This window comes from Neolamprologus brichardi, chromosome 18 (genome assembly GCF_056152115.1).
Source record: "Neolamprologus brichardi isolate AB-2024 chromosome 18, ASM5615211v1, whole genome shotgun sequence".
Classification (NCBI taxonomy): Eukaryota; Metazoa; Chordata; class Actinopteri; order Cichliformes; family Cichlidae; genus Neolamprologus; species Neolamprologus brichardi.
The window spans coordinates 712,028-729,482 of NC_142121.1; the positions used below are offsets into that span (position 1 = coordinate 712,028).

The 17,455-nt window shown below is 37.1% G+C and overlaps 2 protein-coding genes across 5 annotated transcripts in view; both read right to left on the bottom strand.

Annotated features, from left to right (window-relative positions):
* The window catches only part of LOC148097218 (uncharacterized), a 532,237-nt gene that overhangs the window by 41,925 nt on the left and 472,857 nt on the right, over window positions 1–17,455 (bottom strand). The gene's annotated exons all lie outside the window — the stretch shown is intronic.
* Window positions 6,022–17,455, bottom strand: part of LOC148097219 (T cell receptor alpha chain MC.7.G5-like) — a 151,399-nt gene continuing 139,965 nt past the window's right edge. Inside the window, exons 3-7 of the mRNA XM_087831917.1 lie at window positions 16,384–16,434; window positions 8,112–8,315; window positions 7,746–7,790; window positions 7,551–7,658; window positions 6,022–6,337 (exon numbers count right to left, since the gene is read on the bottom strand). Coding sequence (XP_087688043.1) covers window positions 6,336–6,337; window positions 7,551–7,658; window positions 7,746–7,790; window positions 8,112–8,315; window positions 16,384–16,434 — 410 coding nt within the window. The 3' untranslated portion in view covers window positions 6,022–6,335. The remainder of the gene's footprint in view (window positions 6,338–7,550; window positions 7,659–7,745; window positions 7,791–8,111; window positions 8,316–16,383; window positions 16,435–17,455) is intronic.

Here is a 17,455-nt window from a genome sequence, read left to right on the forward strand (position 1 = left end):
CCAGATTCTGTTTCTTCTATTCCAGCTTTCATAAAGTGAAGAAACCTTAAATTCTCCAGTATTTGCACACTTTTTTTTTTTTCACTTTAAATCAGCAGTTTTAATTAAAACTTGTTTTAATTAAAACTTGTTTTACTGCTTCAGGAAGACAAGACTTTGTTTTGGAAGTGATCTCACTTCCAAAACAAAGTCTTGTATTTTTTAAGGAAAAGTGAGACTCTGTAATTAATATACATTTTATCAGCTTTCATGATTTATATCTCTTTAAAGTGAAACAAATCTGAAACAAATAAATATATTTTCTTTGTTTGCTGGTGACACACAGCCTCACATCCACTTTGCACCAATGAGTGAGTTTCTACATTATTTATTTAAGTTTATGTTAAAATGTACTCACATAAAGATAAGAGCGCACACACACACACACACACACACACACACACACACAGTTATCTTTGTATTGTTGTTGTATTTTGCGCAAACAGGAAACACAACGAACCACAGAGAGGATTGCAGCTCGCTCCAGTTTAAGCAGCTCTGCTGATCTCAAACACTGATTACTGTTTTCTGCATCGAAGAATTATCTTTACAATCAGCTGCATGTTACAGACATCTTAGGAGTCATGATTGAAAATAAAAATTTAAATTAATTAAAATGTAAAAATGGTGCCGTGAACAATGCTGCTGACTCAGCAAGAAGGTCATGAGTTTAAATCGATGATGTTTGGAGTAACTGTGTGTTCACCCTGTAAGCTGTGTATGGTACACGCTGCCTTTAATCCTGTGGCAGCTGGAATTTCTCAAAATCCATCAAAAACAAAACCAAACCAGCTGAATTACCTATAATGTCGTGTTATTTGTTTAAATACTCACATTTTTGTAATCAATACTAAATGTTGTGGGTTGCAAAGTAACATTATTCTCTCGTTTTACATTCTGTGTGTAGTACAGAGGGTAAACCTTTCACACTGATACATAATACAACTGAAATATTATCAATACTTCTTCAGTGTGTTCAGTGTGAATTGGGGGCAAAATTTCAATTGTTTCAACTTATTGATTCATTTAAAAAAAACGTCTTCAGATCAATTCAACTTATTTGAATTGAACTTGATATTGTAACGATTCTATTAATATTATTTATATTTATATTATTATTCTATTAATACAGAGAAAAACCCAACAATCAGATGACTCTCTATGCACTTTGGTGACAGTGGGGAAAAAACCTCCCTTTTAACAGAAAGAAACCTCCAGCAGAACCAGGCTCAGGGACGGAGTATGTGAGGAGCAGCATTTTGGATTAGCTGAAGGCTTTTCAGCGAGTTTTTAGGACTTCCTGATAATAATGAATTGCAGTCGTCCAGCCTGGAAGTAATAAATGCATGAACTAGTTTTCCAGCGTCACTCTGAGACAGGATATTTCTAACTTTAGAGATGTTGCACAAATGGAAGAGGCCATCCAGGTCTTTATGTCCATAACATGCAACTGTTTCAATTAGATTGATTGTCATTTTAACTGACTTTTTATTTTTATTTGAACTTTATTGAACTTTATTGAATTTTATTTTATTTTATTTGTATTGTTTCATTTATTGCTGCCTGTGTTTGATTGAGTAATTTCTGTAACTGTGAGACCTGGCCAAGATAGGCAGCAGCCTATCAAGGTCTCCCTTGAAAAAGAGGTTTTTAATCTCAGTGGGATCTTCCTGGTTAAATAAAGGTTAATAAAATAATGTCTTAGTCCCAGGATGCACAGAGTGTTTCTTCTTCACTCACTCAGTAAAATTATAATTCAGATCAGCAGTAATGACAGACTGATTCAATATTGAATCGGTGTGTAACTTTGCCAAAACAATGTCGGACTCTGTAGTTTTCTCTGGTCCCCTCCCCAATCAGACCAGGAGTGACATGTTTAGCCGCATGTTCTCCTTAAATTGCTGGCTGTCTGAGTGGTGTCCCAGAAACGATGTGGGCTTCATAGATAATTGGCAAACCTTCTGGAGGAAACCTGGTCTTGTTAGGAGAGACGGCATCCATCCCACTTTGGATGGAGCCGCTCTCATTTCTAGAAATATGGACACATTTATTAAACCCCCAAAATATGACTATCCAGAGTCGGGACCAGGAAGCAGAGTTGCAGTCTTACACGCCTCTCTGCAGCTTCTCTCCTCCTGCTACCCCCCCAAAAACCCATCTCCATAGAGACTGTGTCAGCTCCCAAAAAGACAAAAAACAAACTAAAAACCAGCAACAAACAACTTAAACATAAACAATTACAAAGAAAGAACAATACAGTATCCACATCTGAACCAAAGAGTAAAACAGTGAAATATGGACTATTAAATATTAGGTCTCTCTCCTCAAAGTCTCTGTTAGTACATGACTTAATAATTGATCAACAAATCGATTTACTCTGCCTTACAGAAACCTGGTTGCAGCAGGATGATTATGTTAGTTTAAATGAATCAACACCCCCGAGTCATTATAACTACCAGAAACCTCGAAGCACAGGCCGAGGGGGAGGTGTGGCAGCAATTTTTCACACCAGCCTATTAATCAACCAAAGACCCAGACAGACTTTTAATTCATTTGAAAGCCTGATGCTTAGCCTCGTCCACCCCAGCTGTAAAACTCAGAAACCAGTCTTACTTGTTATCATCTATCGTCCACCTGGGCCTTACACAGAGTTTCTCTCTGATTTCTCAGACTTTATATCTAATTTAGTTCTCAGCTCAGATAAAATAATTATTGTGGGTGATTTTAACATCCATGTAGATGCTAAAAATGACAGCCTCAACATGGCATTTAATCTGTTATTAGACTCAATTGGTTTCTCTCAAAATGTAAAAGAACCCACCCACCACTTTAATCACACTCTAGATCTTGTTTTAACATATGGCATAGAAACTGAACATTTAACAGTGTTTCCTGGAAACCCTCTCCTGTCTGATCATTTCCTGATAACATTTACATTTACAATAATTGATTACACAGCAGTGGAGAGTAGACTTTATCACAGTAGATGTCTTTCTGAAAGCGCTGTAACTAAGTTTAAGAATATAATCCACCCACTGTTATCATCGTCAATGCCCTGTACCAACACAGAGCAGAGCAGCTATCTGAACGCTACTCCAACAGAGGTCGATTATCTTGTTAATAATTTCACCTCCTCACTACGTACGACTCTGGATACTGTAGCTCCAGTGAAAACTAAGGTCTCTAATCAGAAGTACCTGACTCTGTGGTATAATTCTCAAACACGTACCCTAAAGCAGATGACTCGTAATCTGGAGAGGAAATGGCGTGTCACAAATTTAGAGGATCATCATTTAGCCTGGAGAAATAGTTTGTTGCTTTATAAGAAAGCCCTCCGCAAAGCCAGAACATCTTACTATTCGTCACTGATTGAAAAAAATAAGAACAACCCCAGGTTTCTCTTCAGCACTGTAGCCAGGCTGACAAAAAGTCAGAGCTCTGTTGAGCCAACCATCCCTTTAACGTTAACTAGTAACGACTTCATGAACTTCTTCACAAATAAAATTTTAATCATTAGTGAAAAAATTACCAATAATCATCCCACAGATGTAATATTATCTACAGCTACTCTTAGTACCATTGATGTTAAGTTAGACTCTTTTTCTCCAATTGATCTTTCTGAGTTAACTTCAATAATTACTTCCTCCAAACCATCAACGTGTCTTTTAGACCCCATTCCTACAAAACTGCTCAAAGAAGTCCTGCCATTAATTAATTCTTCGATCTTAAATATCAACAACCTATCTCTAATAATCGGCTATGTACCACAGGCCTTCAAGCTGGCTGTAGTTAAACCTTTACTCAAAAAGCATCTCTAGACCCAGCAGTCTTAGCTAATTATAGGCCAATCTCCAACCTTCCTTTCATATCAAACATCCTTGAAAGAGTAGTTGTCAAACAGCTAACAGATCGTCTGCAGAGGAATGGTTTATTTGAAGAGTTTCAGTCAGGTTTCAGAGCTCATCACAGCACAGAAACAGCTTTAGTGAAGGTTACAAATGATCTTCTTATGGCCTCTGACAGTGGAATCATCTCTGTGCTTGTCCTGCTAGACCTCAGTGCAGCGTTCGATACTGTCGACCATAATATCCTCTTAGAGCGATTAGAACAAGCTGTAGGTATTACAGGTACTGCACTGCAGTGGTTTGTATCATATCTATCTAATAGACTCCAGTTTGTGCATGTAAATGGAGAGTCCTCTTCACACACTGAGGTTAATTATGGAGTTCCACAGGGTTCAGTGCTAGGACCAATTCTGTTTACATTATACATGCTTCCCTTAGGCAGCATCATTAGAAGACATAGCATACATTTACACTGCTATGCAGATGACACCCAGCTCTATCTGTCCATGAAGCCAGATAACACACACCAATGAGTTAAACTGCAGGAATGTCTTAAAGACATAAAGACCTGGATGGCCGCTAACTTTCTGCTTCTTAATTCAGATAAAACTGAGGTTATTGTACTCGGCGCTGAAAATCTTAGAAATATGGTATCTAACCAGATTCTTACTCTGGATGGCATTACCTTGGCCTCCAGTAACACTGTGAGGAACCTTGGAGTCATTTTTGACCAGGACATGTCCTTCAACGCACATATTAAACAAATATGTAAGACTGCGTTCTTCCATTTGTGCAACATCTCTAAAGTTAGAAATATCCTGTGTCAGAGTGACGCTGAAAAACTAGTTCATGCATTTATTACTTCCAGGCTGGACGACAGTAATTCATTATTATCAGGAAGTCCTAAAAACTCCCTGAAAAGCCTTCAGCTAATCCAAAATGCTGCAGCAAAAGTCCTGACAGGGACTAGAAAGAGAGAGCAGATTTCTCCTGTTTTGGCTTCCTGTTAAATCCAGAATTCAAAATCCGGCTCCTCACATACAAGGTCTTAAATAATCAGGCCCTATCTTATCTTAATGACCTTGTAGTACCATATCACCCTATTAGAGCACTTCGCTCTCACACTGCAGGCCTACTTGTTGTTCCTAGAGTATTTAAAAGTAGAATGGGAGGCAGAGCCTTCAGTTTTCAGGCCCCTCTTCTGTGGAACCAGCTTCCAGTTTGGATTCAGGAGACAGACACTATCTCTACTTTTAAGATTAGGCTTCAAACTTTCCTTTTTGCTAAAGCATATAGTTAGGGCTGGACCAGGTGACCCTGAATGATATTATTCATCTCTGGCTCTCTTCTATAGTGAGTCTTTGTCCAGCCTTCCTCCCCTGACCCTTCACCTCTGCTGGACGCTTATACTTTGTCAATAATTGACTTGCTTGATCAAAATCTGACAGTATTGTTCACAACTTCTTCAAGTTTGACAAGGTCCTCAAAACTACTCGCAGCCCGACACCATGACACGGCCTAAACCTGACAGATAGCTGTATCCCTGTTGTACCTCTCTCAAGAACGCTTCTTACATAGTGATAAAGATTTAAAATTTTCACTCCATCAGACCTGTTGACACTGATTTAGAGCTGTTCCTGTGTAATTTGACACATCCCAGCCTTTTTCATCCCATTTATCTTCATTAAGAGAGGCTTTGACAGTCACCCTTCCACTGAGATTACATCTGATGAGGCTTCTGATGCAGCTCTCAGGCTCTGTGTCTATTTTCTGCCTTAATGTTTAACAGGTCACTGTGAAGTGACTTAAGCAACTAAACAACCAACCAAACAAAAAGCTAATTTCTCTAAAACTTTCGGGGGCAAGAACTAGACTGGCTGAGTGAAAAGGCAGCAAACGTCCAAAGAAAACGTTGAAAGACCTTCAGAGAGCTGAGAAATATTGCTCAGGGTCACTTTAGAAAGTAATGAGGAAATTAGATTTTTGTTCAGTTTGGTAGGTCTGGAAAGTCTTCTGTAAAATTATGGTTAAACATGTGACCTACAGTCTGACGTGCTGTGAGTGGTCAGTAAAAATAGAATCATGCTATATAAATATATAAATGCAAATAATTCAGAATAAAAACAATCTCACTGTGTTTTTATTTAGCTTTTATTACCACATCACACAAAGAAATGATTGAAAGGACAATCTGTTAAACATAACTGTGACATTTACATCATCAAGCGACACAGAGTTTAATTCATTCATAAAAACATCAGTGACAATATGTAAAGATAACATAAAATCAAACTTTTTGGATCAATCAACAATGTATTAAAGGATAACTTCTATAAAGAGTTATTAACAGATGGTATGATAAACAGGTAATATGATATTTATACATGATATACACGCTGAACTTTTCATCCAGTCACACAGAAAGTTGTCCTCTTGGGATTTCTGTCAAGTTTCTGAAAGACAAAACATAAAAAAGAAATTTGATTCATGTGAACTGAACCTGCTTTAACACAAACAGTAAAAACAAACGTCACATGCTGCTGGTTTGAAACCTGACGTTTGTTATTGTCAGAGTTTCTTTTCTATCCAGGAGAGAAAGCAGAATCGAGTACAATGACACATTTAAATATTATCTAAATATGAAAACTGATCAAAAATATTCCCGCTGTTTTAAAATAAAATGTAACTGTTGATTAAGACGTCAGGTAACTCTCCTTTCTTTAACCTGGTCCTGTGAGAGAGTTTTCAGGACTTTGTTGACCAAACCAACACCAAGAGAATCATTTTCAAATGTAACAGTTTCTGTTTTGTATGTAGAAGAAATAAAAGACCAGCTTTTCATACAGACAGAGCTTTAAAGAGTATCAAAGAGAAACCCGTACACTGTTACTGAACCACGCGAGTCACAGGTGAGGACTCTGTAATATCCTCGGCTGCTTCCCACAGGGAATTTTTAACTGTGATAATCTCAAAGGCAAAACAAAAGATTTTATAAGATCACCCAACGTTCAGAGTTTAGGAAGTTTGACATTCACCTTGGTTTTATCCACATCCCTGGATTAGACGATCAGGGAAAAAACAACTTTTCTATCTCGAGGTCGATGCATAAACTGGATCTTCGTGTGTCGTCTTGTATCATTTCCACTGAGGCAACACTGCTCCATGGACCGTATTTATCATTTTTAAGGATTTGTTTTGGTAAGTTAAAAATATTTCATCAAATTTTCATGTTTAAATATCGGAAATTATTATTTTTTGTTAAAAAGTCCAAACCGTTACCAAAAAGATTTTATTGCCTCAACGTGACAGGATGTGAACTCTGACCCAGAGCTTTGATTATCCAACAACTCCCAATGGACATAAAGCAGGTTTCCATTTCTAACATGCTCTAAGTTTATATCACAGCTTGACTGATCCTGGGTTATTCTGCAGTCCTCAAATGTGTGAAAATTGGCAAATGCAGGTAAAAGTTTCCCAAATGCAGGCTCCATATTAACTGCCAGTGGTCTGTATACTAAAACGTTTTCTTCTCATTGGAAAACGAACAAAAAGGTTCAATAAAGCTCGAACATGTTTGTCTCTCTGTGTGTGATGGAGATAACAGTCAAACATCCCCACAGTCACCAGGCCACAAACACAAACACGTCACATGTGTTTTGTACTCACACTGACTAATCCACAGCCGCAGAGTCATGATGATGTTGAAGATGATGGTCTTGATGAAGATCACTCTGAGAGCCAGGATGGTCAGAGACATGAGGTTCACCTTTGGATCTGCAAACAGCACGATCAGAAAAATGTCAGCCAACAAACACAAACAGCTTCTTTTAATCCACTTGTTTAATCAGATCTAATACATACCTGGCTCCAAAACATCAACACATTTGCTGGCATTACTGCTTTGAGCTGAAAGAATCAAACAGATAAAAGTGGTAATTAGCTTCATTTCAAAGTAAATCTTCCTTTTAAGCAGGAATTATAGCAGAAACAACAAAATGTAGTCTGACAGTAAAATACATATAAGTAGGTTCATGTTAAGATTAAAGTGTTATGTACACTTTATGGAAAAGTAGATTCAGTGGAAAACTATCCGCTACTTAAATCCAGATGTGAACATCAAGCTTTTGATTGATGACACTTTTCTGAAGTATCAATGTTTTGTTTTTTTCCCAATTATGTCATTAATTATATGATGAAAAGAATTCGTATGAATTTCTTGATACTTACGTTCACATTCCTCTGCATTTCCGCCTGGAAAAACCACCTGGTTGTACAGATCCAAGTTTGGTGATATTGCCACAGCTTTTGTCATATTGGGTTTATTGAAATACTCATGGCTGGATGTTGCATTGTGTCTGCTGAAACCAGTTGCCAGGCACGCCGTATCGTCGCCTTCTCCCACTTTGAAATAGGATGGCTCGTACTCTGTCCCTGAAAAACACAAACGAACAACTCGTGAACAAACTGGAATAATGTGGAATTATCAGCATTCGTCTCAAAACCTCTGATCACTCGTTGACCAAAGAAACGAGATGAGTTCACTCACAGACACACTGTGATTCAGACACGGTCAAAAACATCTGAGCTGCCAACATCAAACTCATCAAAAAGGATCAGAATGATGCTGCACTCTGTAAAACACAGTTTCTAAACAAAACTCTGCTGATGGTGTTTGTAGAGTTTTCCATGTGATTAACACGAGAACACTTTCACTTAATGGTCTTTCCACAGGAAGTTTCTCATGTGGATTTGTCTTCATTTGGTCCGCAGCAGGAATTTACTACTTTATCACAACACAATTACAACTTCAGGCAGCAGCTGCTGTGACTCACATGAGTGGACACATACATGTTGAAGTTATTTATCTAATATTTTAAGTTAAATATATATTTTTTACCAGCGTTATAAAACATGTCACGTGAATCAGTCTTTTGTTTTAAAGTAACTTGTTTAAAGTGCATTCATGGTGTTTGGTTCATAAAAACAAGTTATTTGTCTGTGTTGTAGTGTTTAGCATTAAATAAATATAAATCTGTTCACAAATACTCAATTAAAATATTAAATTGGAGCTTTTTAGTTATGAGCGTCTGCTTGCTATGTATTTATACAAAAGTTTATTCAGTTTCAAAAATATTTCATGCAGTGAGGTGAAATAATGGTCAGATATTACTTTATATTACATTAAGTGCAAAGTATTTCCTATTGAGATTAAATATTTAAAGTTCTGAATTCAGGGAAAAACATTTAATAATTGTATAAATTTTTCAGGTTATGTAGATGATCCACTTACTTGAGGATGAAATTAGTGTGACTCCTGATCCAAATATGACTTTGTAATTATTGTTATTCACACTGCAGCTGAACCAGTTACAAAAACCAGTGCAGCTCTTAACCCTGTATATGTAAATATACTAGTTCAGTAAGTGTCTGTCATATTGTTTCACTTTAGTGTAATATATCAGTAACATTACAAGCATGTTTCAGTTTTTGTTAATTGCTACAATTCTGGTAATAAAAAGCAACCTAACATAAAGTTAATGATTCAGTGTGTTTGCCTCTGAGGTCACGTCAGGAAAAATAACTGAGACCATGTTTAAAACATCTCGCTGACTCACTTTGTTTGACCGAAAATTTGGTTCCATCACCAAATATGAGTTTAGAGGCTTCAGATCGCTTCACACATTGTTGTGTGTTGGACAGTTACTGCTCTTCACCACATAAAGTTTATTTGTTCTTTAAATATGAATCATGATTATAAGACCACTGTGTTTAATTTAGTGTAAGACTTTTGAAATGTGACAGAGGAAAAAGGTAAGAAATATAAGTTCAATATCAACACTGTCATTTGATGGGTGTGGAAACATTTAAAGAGTGTTTAGATCTAGCCTGTTGCTTCTGTACACATCAGAGTCACAACATTAAGTTAAAGTATAAACTAACGTGCGCTTAAACGTCTCACCAATTATAATAATAGTTTGTTTAATTTCAGATCCTACACATGGAGCTAGATCTGGTCAGAGCATGTTTGGGACATGCAACGACAATAAATGTTCATGTTTGAACCTTACCGTTTCAGGATGAATCAGGATTTACGTTTGTTTACTGAATTCTAATATTTTAGGATGTTCAAAAATGCTGAACATGTGTGAACAGAAAAATAATTTACTAATGGAAACTAACAGTCATTTAACAGCCGCACTGACGCGACCACCCTAAACACTGCAGACAGATCACACGTAAACGCACTTACGTGACTGTGCAGTAACTCTGAGCCCAGAACCAAACACCAGCTTGTTGTTGTTACTGTTCACACAGTGAATCAGTGCCATTCAAAAACTCCAGATTCATCACACTCTGTGTTTCACTCAGCTTCTGGTTCTTTTGCTAAATAAATAAACACATTTTTCCGTGTTATATAAAATGTTTTCCATCATTACAAACTAAATCAGAAATTCAGTTTTGCTGACCTGGAAGAGTTTGATTTAAGTAACATCATCTGTCCAAACAAAGACTGCTGCTGTTGTTCCATCATCGCTCACTAAAATCACTCCTGTCCCATCAAAGACTCAATCTGGACGGTTTGGGAGTCAGAGCTGAAGTTTCCTCTTTTTCTCCACATCACTACTTTATTTTGTTGCTGTAGAAGCTTTTTTCACTCACTTGTTTGAACTCTCAGACGACTTCCTGAACCAAAAATCAGTTTCAAATTATTCTTCACACTATGAACGATCCAGCAACAAAAACCTGCAGCAGCAGCAGCAGCAGCAGCTGCAGCCCAACAGACAACAAACTGATATTAACTGAGTCACCGATCATGTGTTTGCATTTTCCCTTTTCCCCAAAATCTCTACAACTTGCTTTTGTTAATTATGTATTTAATTAATCTAAGTGGGTAAAAGATCCTTTGAGGTTTCAGGAAAAGTTTTCAGTGTTTAAAAGAAAGAAGGAAAAATCAGCCAAATAAAACTGTGAATAAGCTGAACGAAGCTTGAATGAGGTTAAATGTGTTTGTGTGATAAAAACATGAAATAATAAATAACATTAAACGTCTCGACCATGTAAGAAAATCCCAGCAGGTCGACTCTGTTCATCTGAGTTATATTTGTTTTCAAAGACTTATTTTTCATTACATTCACAGATTTGTGTGTGTGTGTGTGTGTGTGTGTGTGTGTGTGTGTGTGTGTGTGTGTGTGTGTGTGTGTGTGTGTGTGTGTCACTAAATGTGATAACATAATTATCTTTAGAAACTTTCAGGATGTTTTTGCTCAGGTCATTTAAATCTAACAGCCCGACAGAATAATAATATTTACATTTGTAAAGTCGCAGATGCTGATAACGTATCTTCTGTCAAACATGTGAGTGAAGTCGTGATTATTTATAATTTTAACGATGTGAGATGTACTAAACATCAAACGTGCAGTTTTAATGAAATGATCTTACTCTGATGTATTTTCAGCTCAGTTCCTCGTCCAAACATCAGCTTTCGTGTCCCATCATTCACACACTGACTTACTTCATCACAGAAACTGAACAGGTCAAAGTGTCGCCTGCTGTTTATCGAGGACGTTTAAGTGCAGACGTAGAACCTTTTCTCTGCTTAAACCTTAAACCCAAACATTAAGCTGCCATGTGAATGAGCAGCATTATTTCAGGACATTAGTTCACTCACTCACACCTCGCACCCTTAAAGCTGCACTTTGTAACTTAAATGGTGATATAAATATACAGCGTGCACTGAATGAATAAAAACGATCAAATTAAAATCAAATTAATAACTAATAACTTCTAATAACGCCTCGTTTTTCTTCTTCTCTCGCAGTAAACACGACTCACTCACTGTCAGAGAGGATGACTCTGACATTGATGAGTATTTTCTGTAACTATAGGAAAAAAATCATATTCCAAATATAAAATGACATGTATATAAATAATAATAATAATAATAATATAAAATGTTCAGTGATGTTTGTTTCATAAACCTACTTTTCTCTATTTTCAGCTCGGTCCCGTCTCCAAACACGAGTTTTCCCGTCCCATCGTTCACACAGTGAAAAGCTTCTTAACTTAAACTCAGTGATCAGCTGAATGTCTGACATAGTAACTAATAATATATATGATTATAAGAGTAATGATATTAACAACTAAGCACGTTGGATCAGTTTTGTATTTACTCAGTGATGATAATCTGATTCATCAACTTTGGTTTGCAGATTGTTTCAAGATTATTTTGGGTTGTTGAAATATTAATTTGTAAAATCTCTTAAGAATACAATAAATACAGTTACTCCGTGTTGGCTCTGTAACAGACGTATGAAAGTGTAACGATGTTCAAGAAGACGTCAGGACAAAAGAAAAACGGTTCAAAGACAGAAAGGACCATTCAGTTCTGAGTCATGATTAATAAATGATAAATCTCACGAGTTTGAATAATCAGCCTGGTTCCACCTCCAAAGTGCAGTTTTCTGCCTCCAGAGTCAGTCACACTGCACGCTGCCACAAACCAAAAACCTACAAACTGCATTTAAACGGTTTGTTTGTGACAATAACTCCTGATAACTCAGTAAAGTCTTCTCTTACATATAAAACTCAATTTCATGCATTCAGTCATCAAATTATGAAATTTTGTTGAACGACTTTCTTGAATACATGAAACTATTGGAATGTTTCTTTTAAGTAACTGAGTTACTTAAGTACATTTACTGCTGAATTATGACTTTTTAATGGTTGGAGTTTAAAGCATGTTTGTGTGTAACGTTGTAGAGTTAATCTGAACGATTGCTCCGCTGTAATGTTGTGATTGATAACTTCTACACACGATCTTTGGATTACGAATAAAACGAGTTTACAGGCATCGACTGTGAGTTTGGTTTAAGAAAACAAAATCACATCTGCATCTTATGACAATAATTGACCAGCTGATGTTACAATAACAGCTGACCTCAGTTTTATTTAAGATGAATATAAATGTAGTAAAACTACCTTCAGTCCCATCTCCAGTTCAGACTTACTGGTTTCTACATGCAGACTTGTTCCAGTGCTGAACAGCAGCTTAACGCCGTCATTCACACACTGAGAACAGACTCAGCAAAAACCAGTGAGGCCTCAGCGAGGGCGACAGACATGAAACCAGTTTAAGGCTGCACATTTGTTCCTGTGTTTATATTTAAAGCGACTGGAATTTAAAAACACATAATGTTACCATAAGGTAGACGTGGCAGACACAATGTAACTGTAGTTACCAAGGTTAGCAAACCTCCACGTACTGAACTACTCCTTTGGTTAAACAGATAGAGACTGAAACAGCGTGAAGTGTGACACGTTTATGGGCCAGATGAAGAACAACCACAGAGACATGTTTCTGATGTCAGTCGTAGTGATTTAGTTCATCATGTTTTTGAATTATTTATTCTCCTGTGAGAACATCATCTGACCAGGATGAGGTCAGACTTCATAAAATGAAAAAAATAAGTTATTCCTTTTATTTATACATGATTTCATTTTAGTTGTTTTGATGCCGCAGCAGCAAACAGACTGGTTTGTCTCACACACTCGACTCGATGTGTTTTGGTGTCAGTTAATAAAAAAACTGTTTTTTATTAAAATGTTTTTGTTTTTAAATCTCAGAGTTAAACTGATTCTGTTAACAGCTGTTTAAATGTCTGACGTGTGGCACATTAAAACTACACGTGACTTTTATAAATCATTCTTTTCCATCTGAATCAAACTCCAACACTGTCATCGATAAACTGTTTTATATATTTGGAATATTTGAATCCGACTCACTGCTGTTTACAGTCAGTTTAGTTCCTTTTCCAAAGAGAAGTTTCCAGTTTGCTCCTGATGCAGTCGCACTGCAGAGCTGATCTCAGCTTTAACTGGAGTCATAATCAAATGACCGATGATGGGACAACTTTGTTACTTTTAGTAAGTTTTTCATCTGTGAGACAGTGAAGAGTAACAACCTGCAGATGACTTTGTGTCTACGTTTACTTCACAGATATCTGTGGACTGCTGGTATAAACGGGGATCGTGAGCTGAGGAAAGTCCGCTGTATCGTTTCTGTTCCCTAAATAAAAACAACTTACTTGATTCAGTTCTAACTTTTGTGCCCAAACCAAAGACGACTCTGGAGTTTCCGTAACCAGTCACACAACAAAAAACACAACCACACAAACTGACTTCAGTTAAATCCATGTCCTGAGTGCACATGCCCACAAACAACATATCAACTTATTCATAAAACATCTTTGGCTAATAATATTTTACTTTTTACCAAATCTCATTTGGCTTAAAACTAAATATTAATATATATAAAAATGTAAGAGTAGCCGAAATCTACAGGTGACAGTTATTTGCAGGTCAGAGTGATGACACGTGTCAGGTAAAGATGAATAACACAAGTAATCATTAAAAGTTTAAAGTTTCTGTCCAAATAAAAGACAAACTCGGATGTTTACAAACACTTTCCTGACTGAACGATGAGTTTACCACCAGAACCAAAGGCTTGTTTCCATAGTTACTCACACAGTAACACTAACAGTGACAAACAGAGATAATCTCTGACATAGAAACTAAAATCAGTGCTGATGAAATGTTTGGACTGACCTGGTTTTATTACTAACTGTGGTTTGATTTGATGAACTGCTGATAATAATTCCACTTACTGTCCATCACCGTCACTTTTATGCCGTTCCCGAAAACTATTTTCCAGCTGCCCGTCCCAGTCGCACAGTGTGTGTGAGCTCAGCAAGAACTACCTGAGAAGGTCGTCGTCTGTAAGAAGCTAACACAGCTGATATAATGTTTTATATCTTTATAGTTCAAAACCTCAACATCACTGATTATAACATGAAGAATATCATTAAACTGCAAACACATACAGAGGCTGTGTTTGTAGATGTGAACAGTTACAGTATCACAGTCGTGTGACTGTCGGGTTTCTCTCTGTGTGATTGTAGTGTAGCCCTACAGTATAAAGCTGAGGTGACTGTAGCTGTAATTTGATGCTAATAATAATAATAATGTAACATTGTTTGGACTTACTGGAGCTGACTGTCAGTGTAACATCAGACCCAAAGCTGAGTTTGGATGATCCAGCGAACGTCACACTGTGACTGCTGTCAGCACCCAGAGCTGCAGCTGAGTGAACGTCTTCACCTTTAAAGGTGTTTCAATAAATCATGAACGTCTTGATTAATCAAACTGCAAAATGAGTAAAATCAGTTGATTTAAAGTCGAAAACGCCACATAAACGACTCACTCGGTGTTTAGTTGTTGCAGCACATATAACTACTGAGGTAACTAAAGTACAAGAAGATTATTTTTAATTGCAATACTTAAGGTTTACTAAAGTTACTCACTGGTTACTTTGGTCGCCCCTCCAGCTCACACAGGCAACATGAACATTTACCCACAGGAATGAAAACTTTGTCTGGACGTCGTGTGTGTATTTTATATTTTGTTGTTTTGTCAAACCACTATTTAGCAGATTTGTTTAATCAAACTAACAGAAGAGCAAAAACATAAACTGCACTTACTGGAACTGACGGACAGTTTAATGCCAGAACCAAACAGGAGTTTGGCACCACCAGTCACACTTGGAGAAATGCTACCACATAAACTCACAGCTGACACAGTGAAGAGCAGCAGGTAGTGAACATGTGCAGCATGTTTATGAATCTATAAATATTTCCAGTATTTGAAAATGATTCTCCTGAAACTTTAACACGCTTTGAGTTTGGCTGCAGTTCTTCCAGATCATGATGGAAACATCTAAACTGCACTGTGCTGTCATCAGCTGAAGGTGATGTAATGGTCATTAGTGCTTTGATTAAGGACTTCATGTTAAGTATTAAATCAAAAAGCTGTTTATATTCACAGATCAAAGAGTAACTAATGTAACTAATGTTTCAGTCCTGAGCTCTCGTTCTCAGTATTTCAGTTTCATCACTTTAACAAATGTTACAGGAATAAATATATTGTTTATATATTATTTGAATTATTTGGATACTCACTGGCTTCAGTGATTAATTCAACACCAGCCCCAAACAACAACCTCCAGCTCGCTCCAGCAGCAGTCACACAGTCGCTGCTCTCACACAAATAAGTGATCGACAGTGATGAACACTGAAGATCTGTGAGCTGCATGTATGGAAAACCTCAACATGGACACAACATCACCAGTACAAGAGATACCAGTATAAGTGCACCAGTATCCAATGCTCAGATAATAAACGTTTTTCCCAAACGTCAGTTGTTAGGTTTGTGAGCAGCAGTCAGGCTGCACATGCAGCACGGCTCTGATCAAACTAACACTTTTATAATCTGTCATTTACCATTAAAGCACTTTGAGCTCAAACAGAAACACAAACGACATCTTTGTGTGGCAGCAGCGGTTAAAAACAGCTGCATGTATCAAAGACTCACAGGGAGCTCGTTTAACATGTTATTATCTCATATTTCACACAGTGTTATCAAACTACAAACTCCTGACACTCACTGCTTTGTAGAGTAACTTTGGTTCCTTCTCCAAAGATCAGTTTGAAGTTTGCTGATCCAGACGTCACACAGTGGATCTGCCCTCAACACAAACTGGCTGCCACCGCACACATGTGTGTGACAACACAACGACAGCTGATCTATACTCGGTTTTTCTAAAAGTGAATGTGAACAAAGACTTGTACCCACTTGTACAGGACACGCTGATGATCTGTCTCCTCTTTATAAAGGTGCAAAATGAATTTACTTAATTATACATTTGAGGTTTTACTTGAACTTTTCTTTCAATAACCATATTTTAGAGGAAAATATTGGTTTTATAGGAGCTTTAATTATTTTTTAATCTAAAAATGCAAAATAAAAATAGTTGAACATGATGAAGTTTGTCTGGACAAAGAAGGAACGATGAGATTTTTCCACCTGACTGGAGTGACTGTGTCTGCTCTACAGTCAGACTGAGCAACACTGTTGAGGGTTTATTATTTGATTTTACGTTTATTATTTGATTTTATGTTTATTATTTGATTTTATGTTTATTATTTGATTTTTACACTTGATCTATAACAGAAATGATACTCACACAGTTCAACAGTCAGCCGAGTTCCCTCACCAAAAACTATTTTTCTGTCTCCAGTTGCAGTCACACAGTGCGCCTACGCTCAACAACAACTACTCACAGTTTCATGTGTCAGGATGTGTGTGTGTGTTTCCCCTGATGTCTGATATATTTAGCTGATATTTGGACTCTCACAAATAATTATTCACTGGATGATCAGCAGTTTGTTAACATGAAACGCTGGAGCAGCTGAATGTCGCGCATCGCTGCCCCGTTAATGTTTGACACAGCAGCTGTTTGCTGCACAGATACTCGCTCGTTCCTATGGTCAGTTTGGTTCCTGAGCCAAAGACAAGTTTGTAGCTTCCAGTCCGCACAACCGCACAACTTCACGCAGAGACGGTCAAACAGAGCTACAGTTGTCTGTGTAACATATTTCGACGTATAGATTTTAAAACTTTACTGACAGACTGAATAATTTTACTTGTTAAAATTTACCAGTGAAAATTCAGTTAAT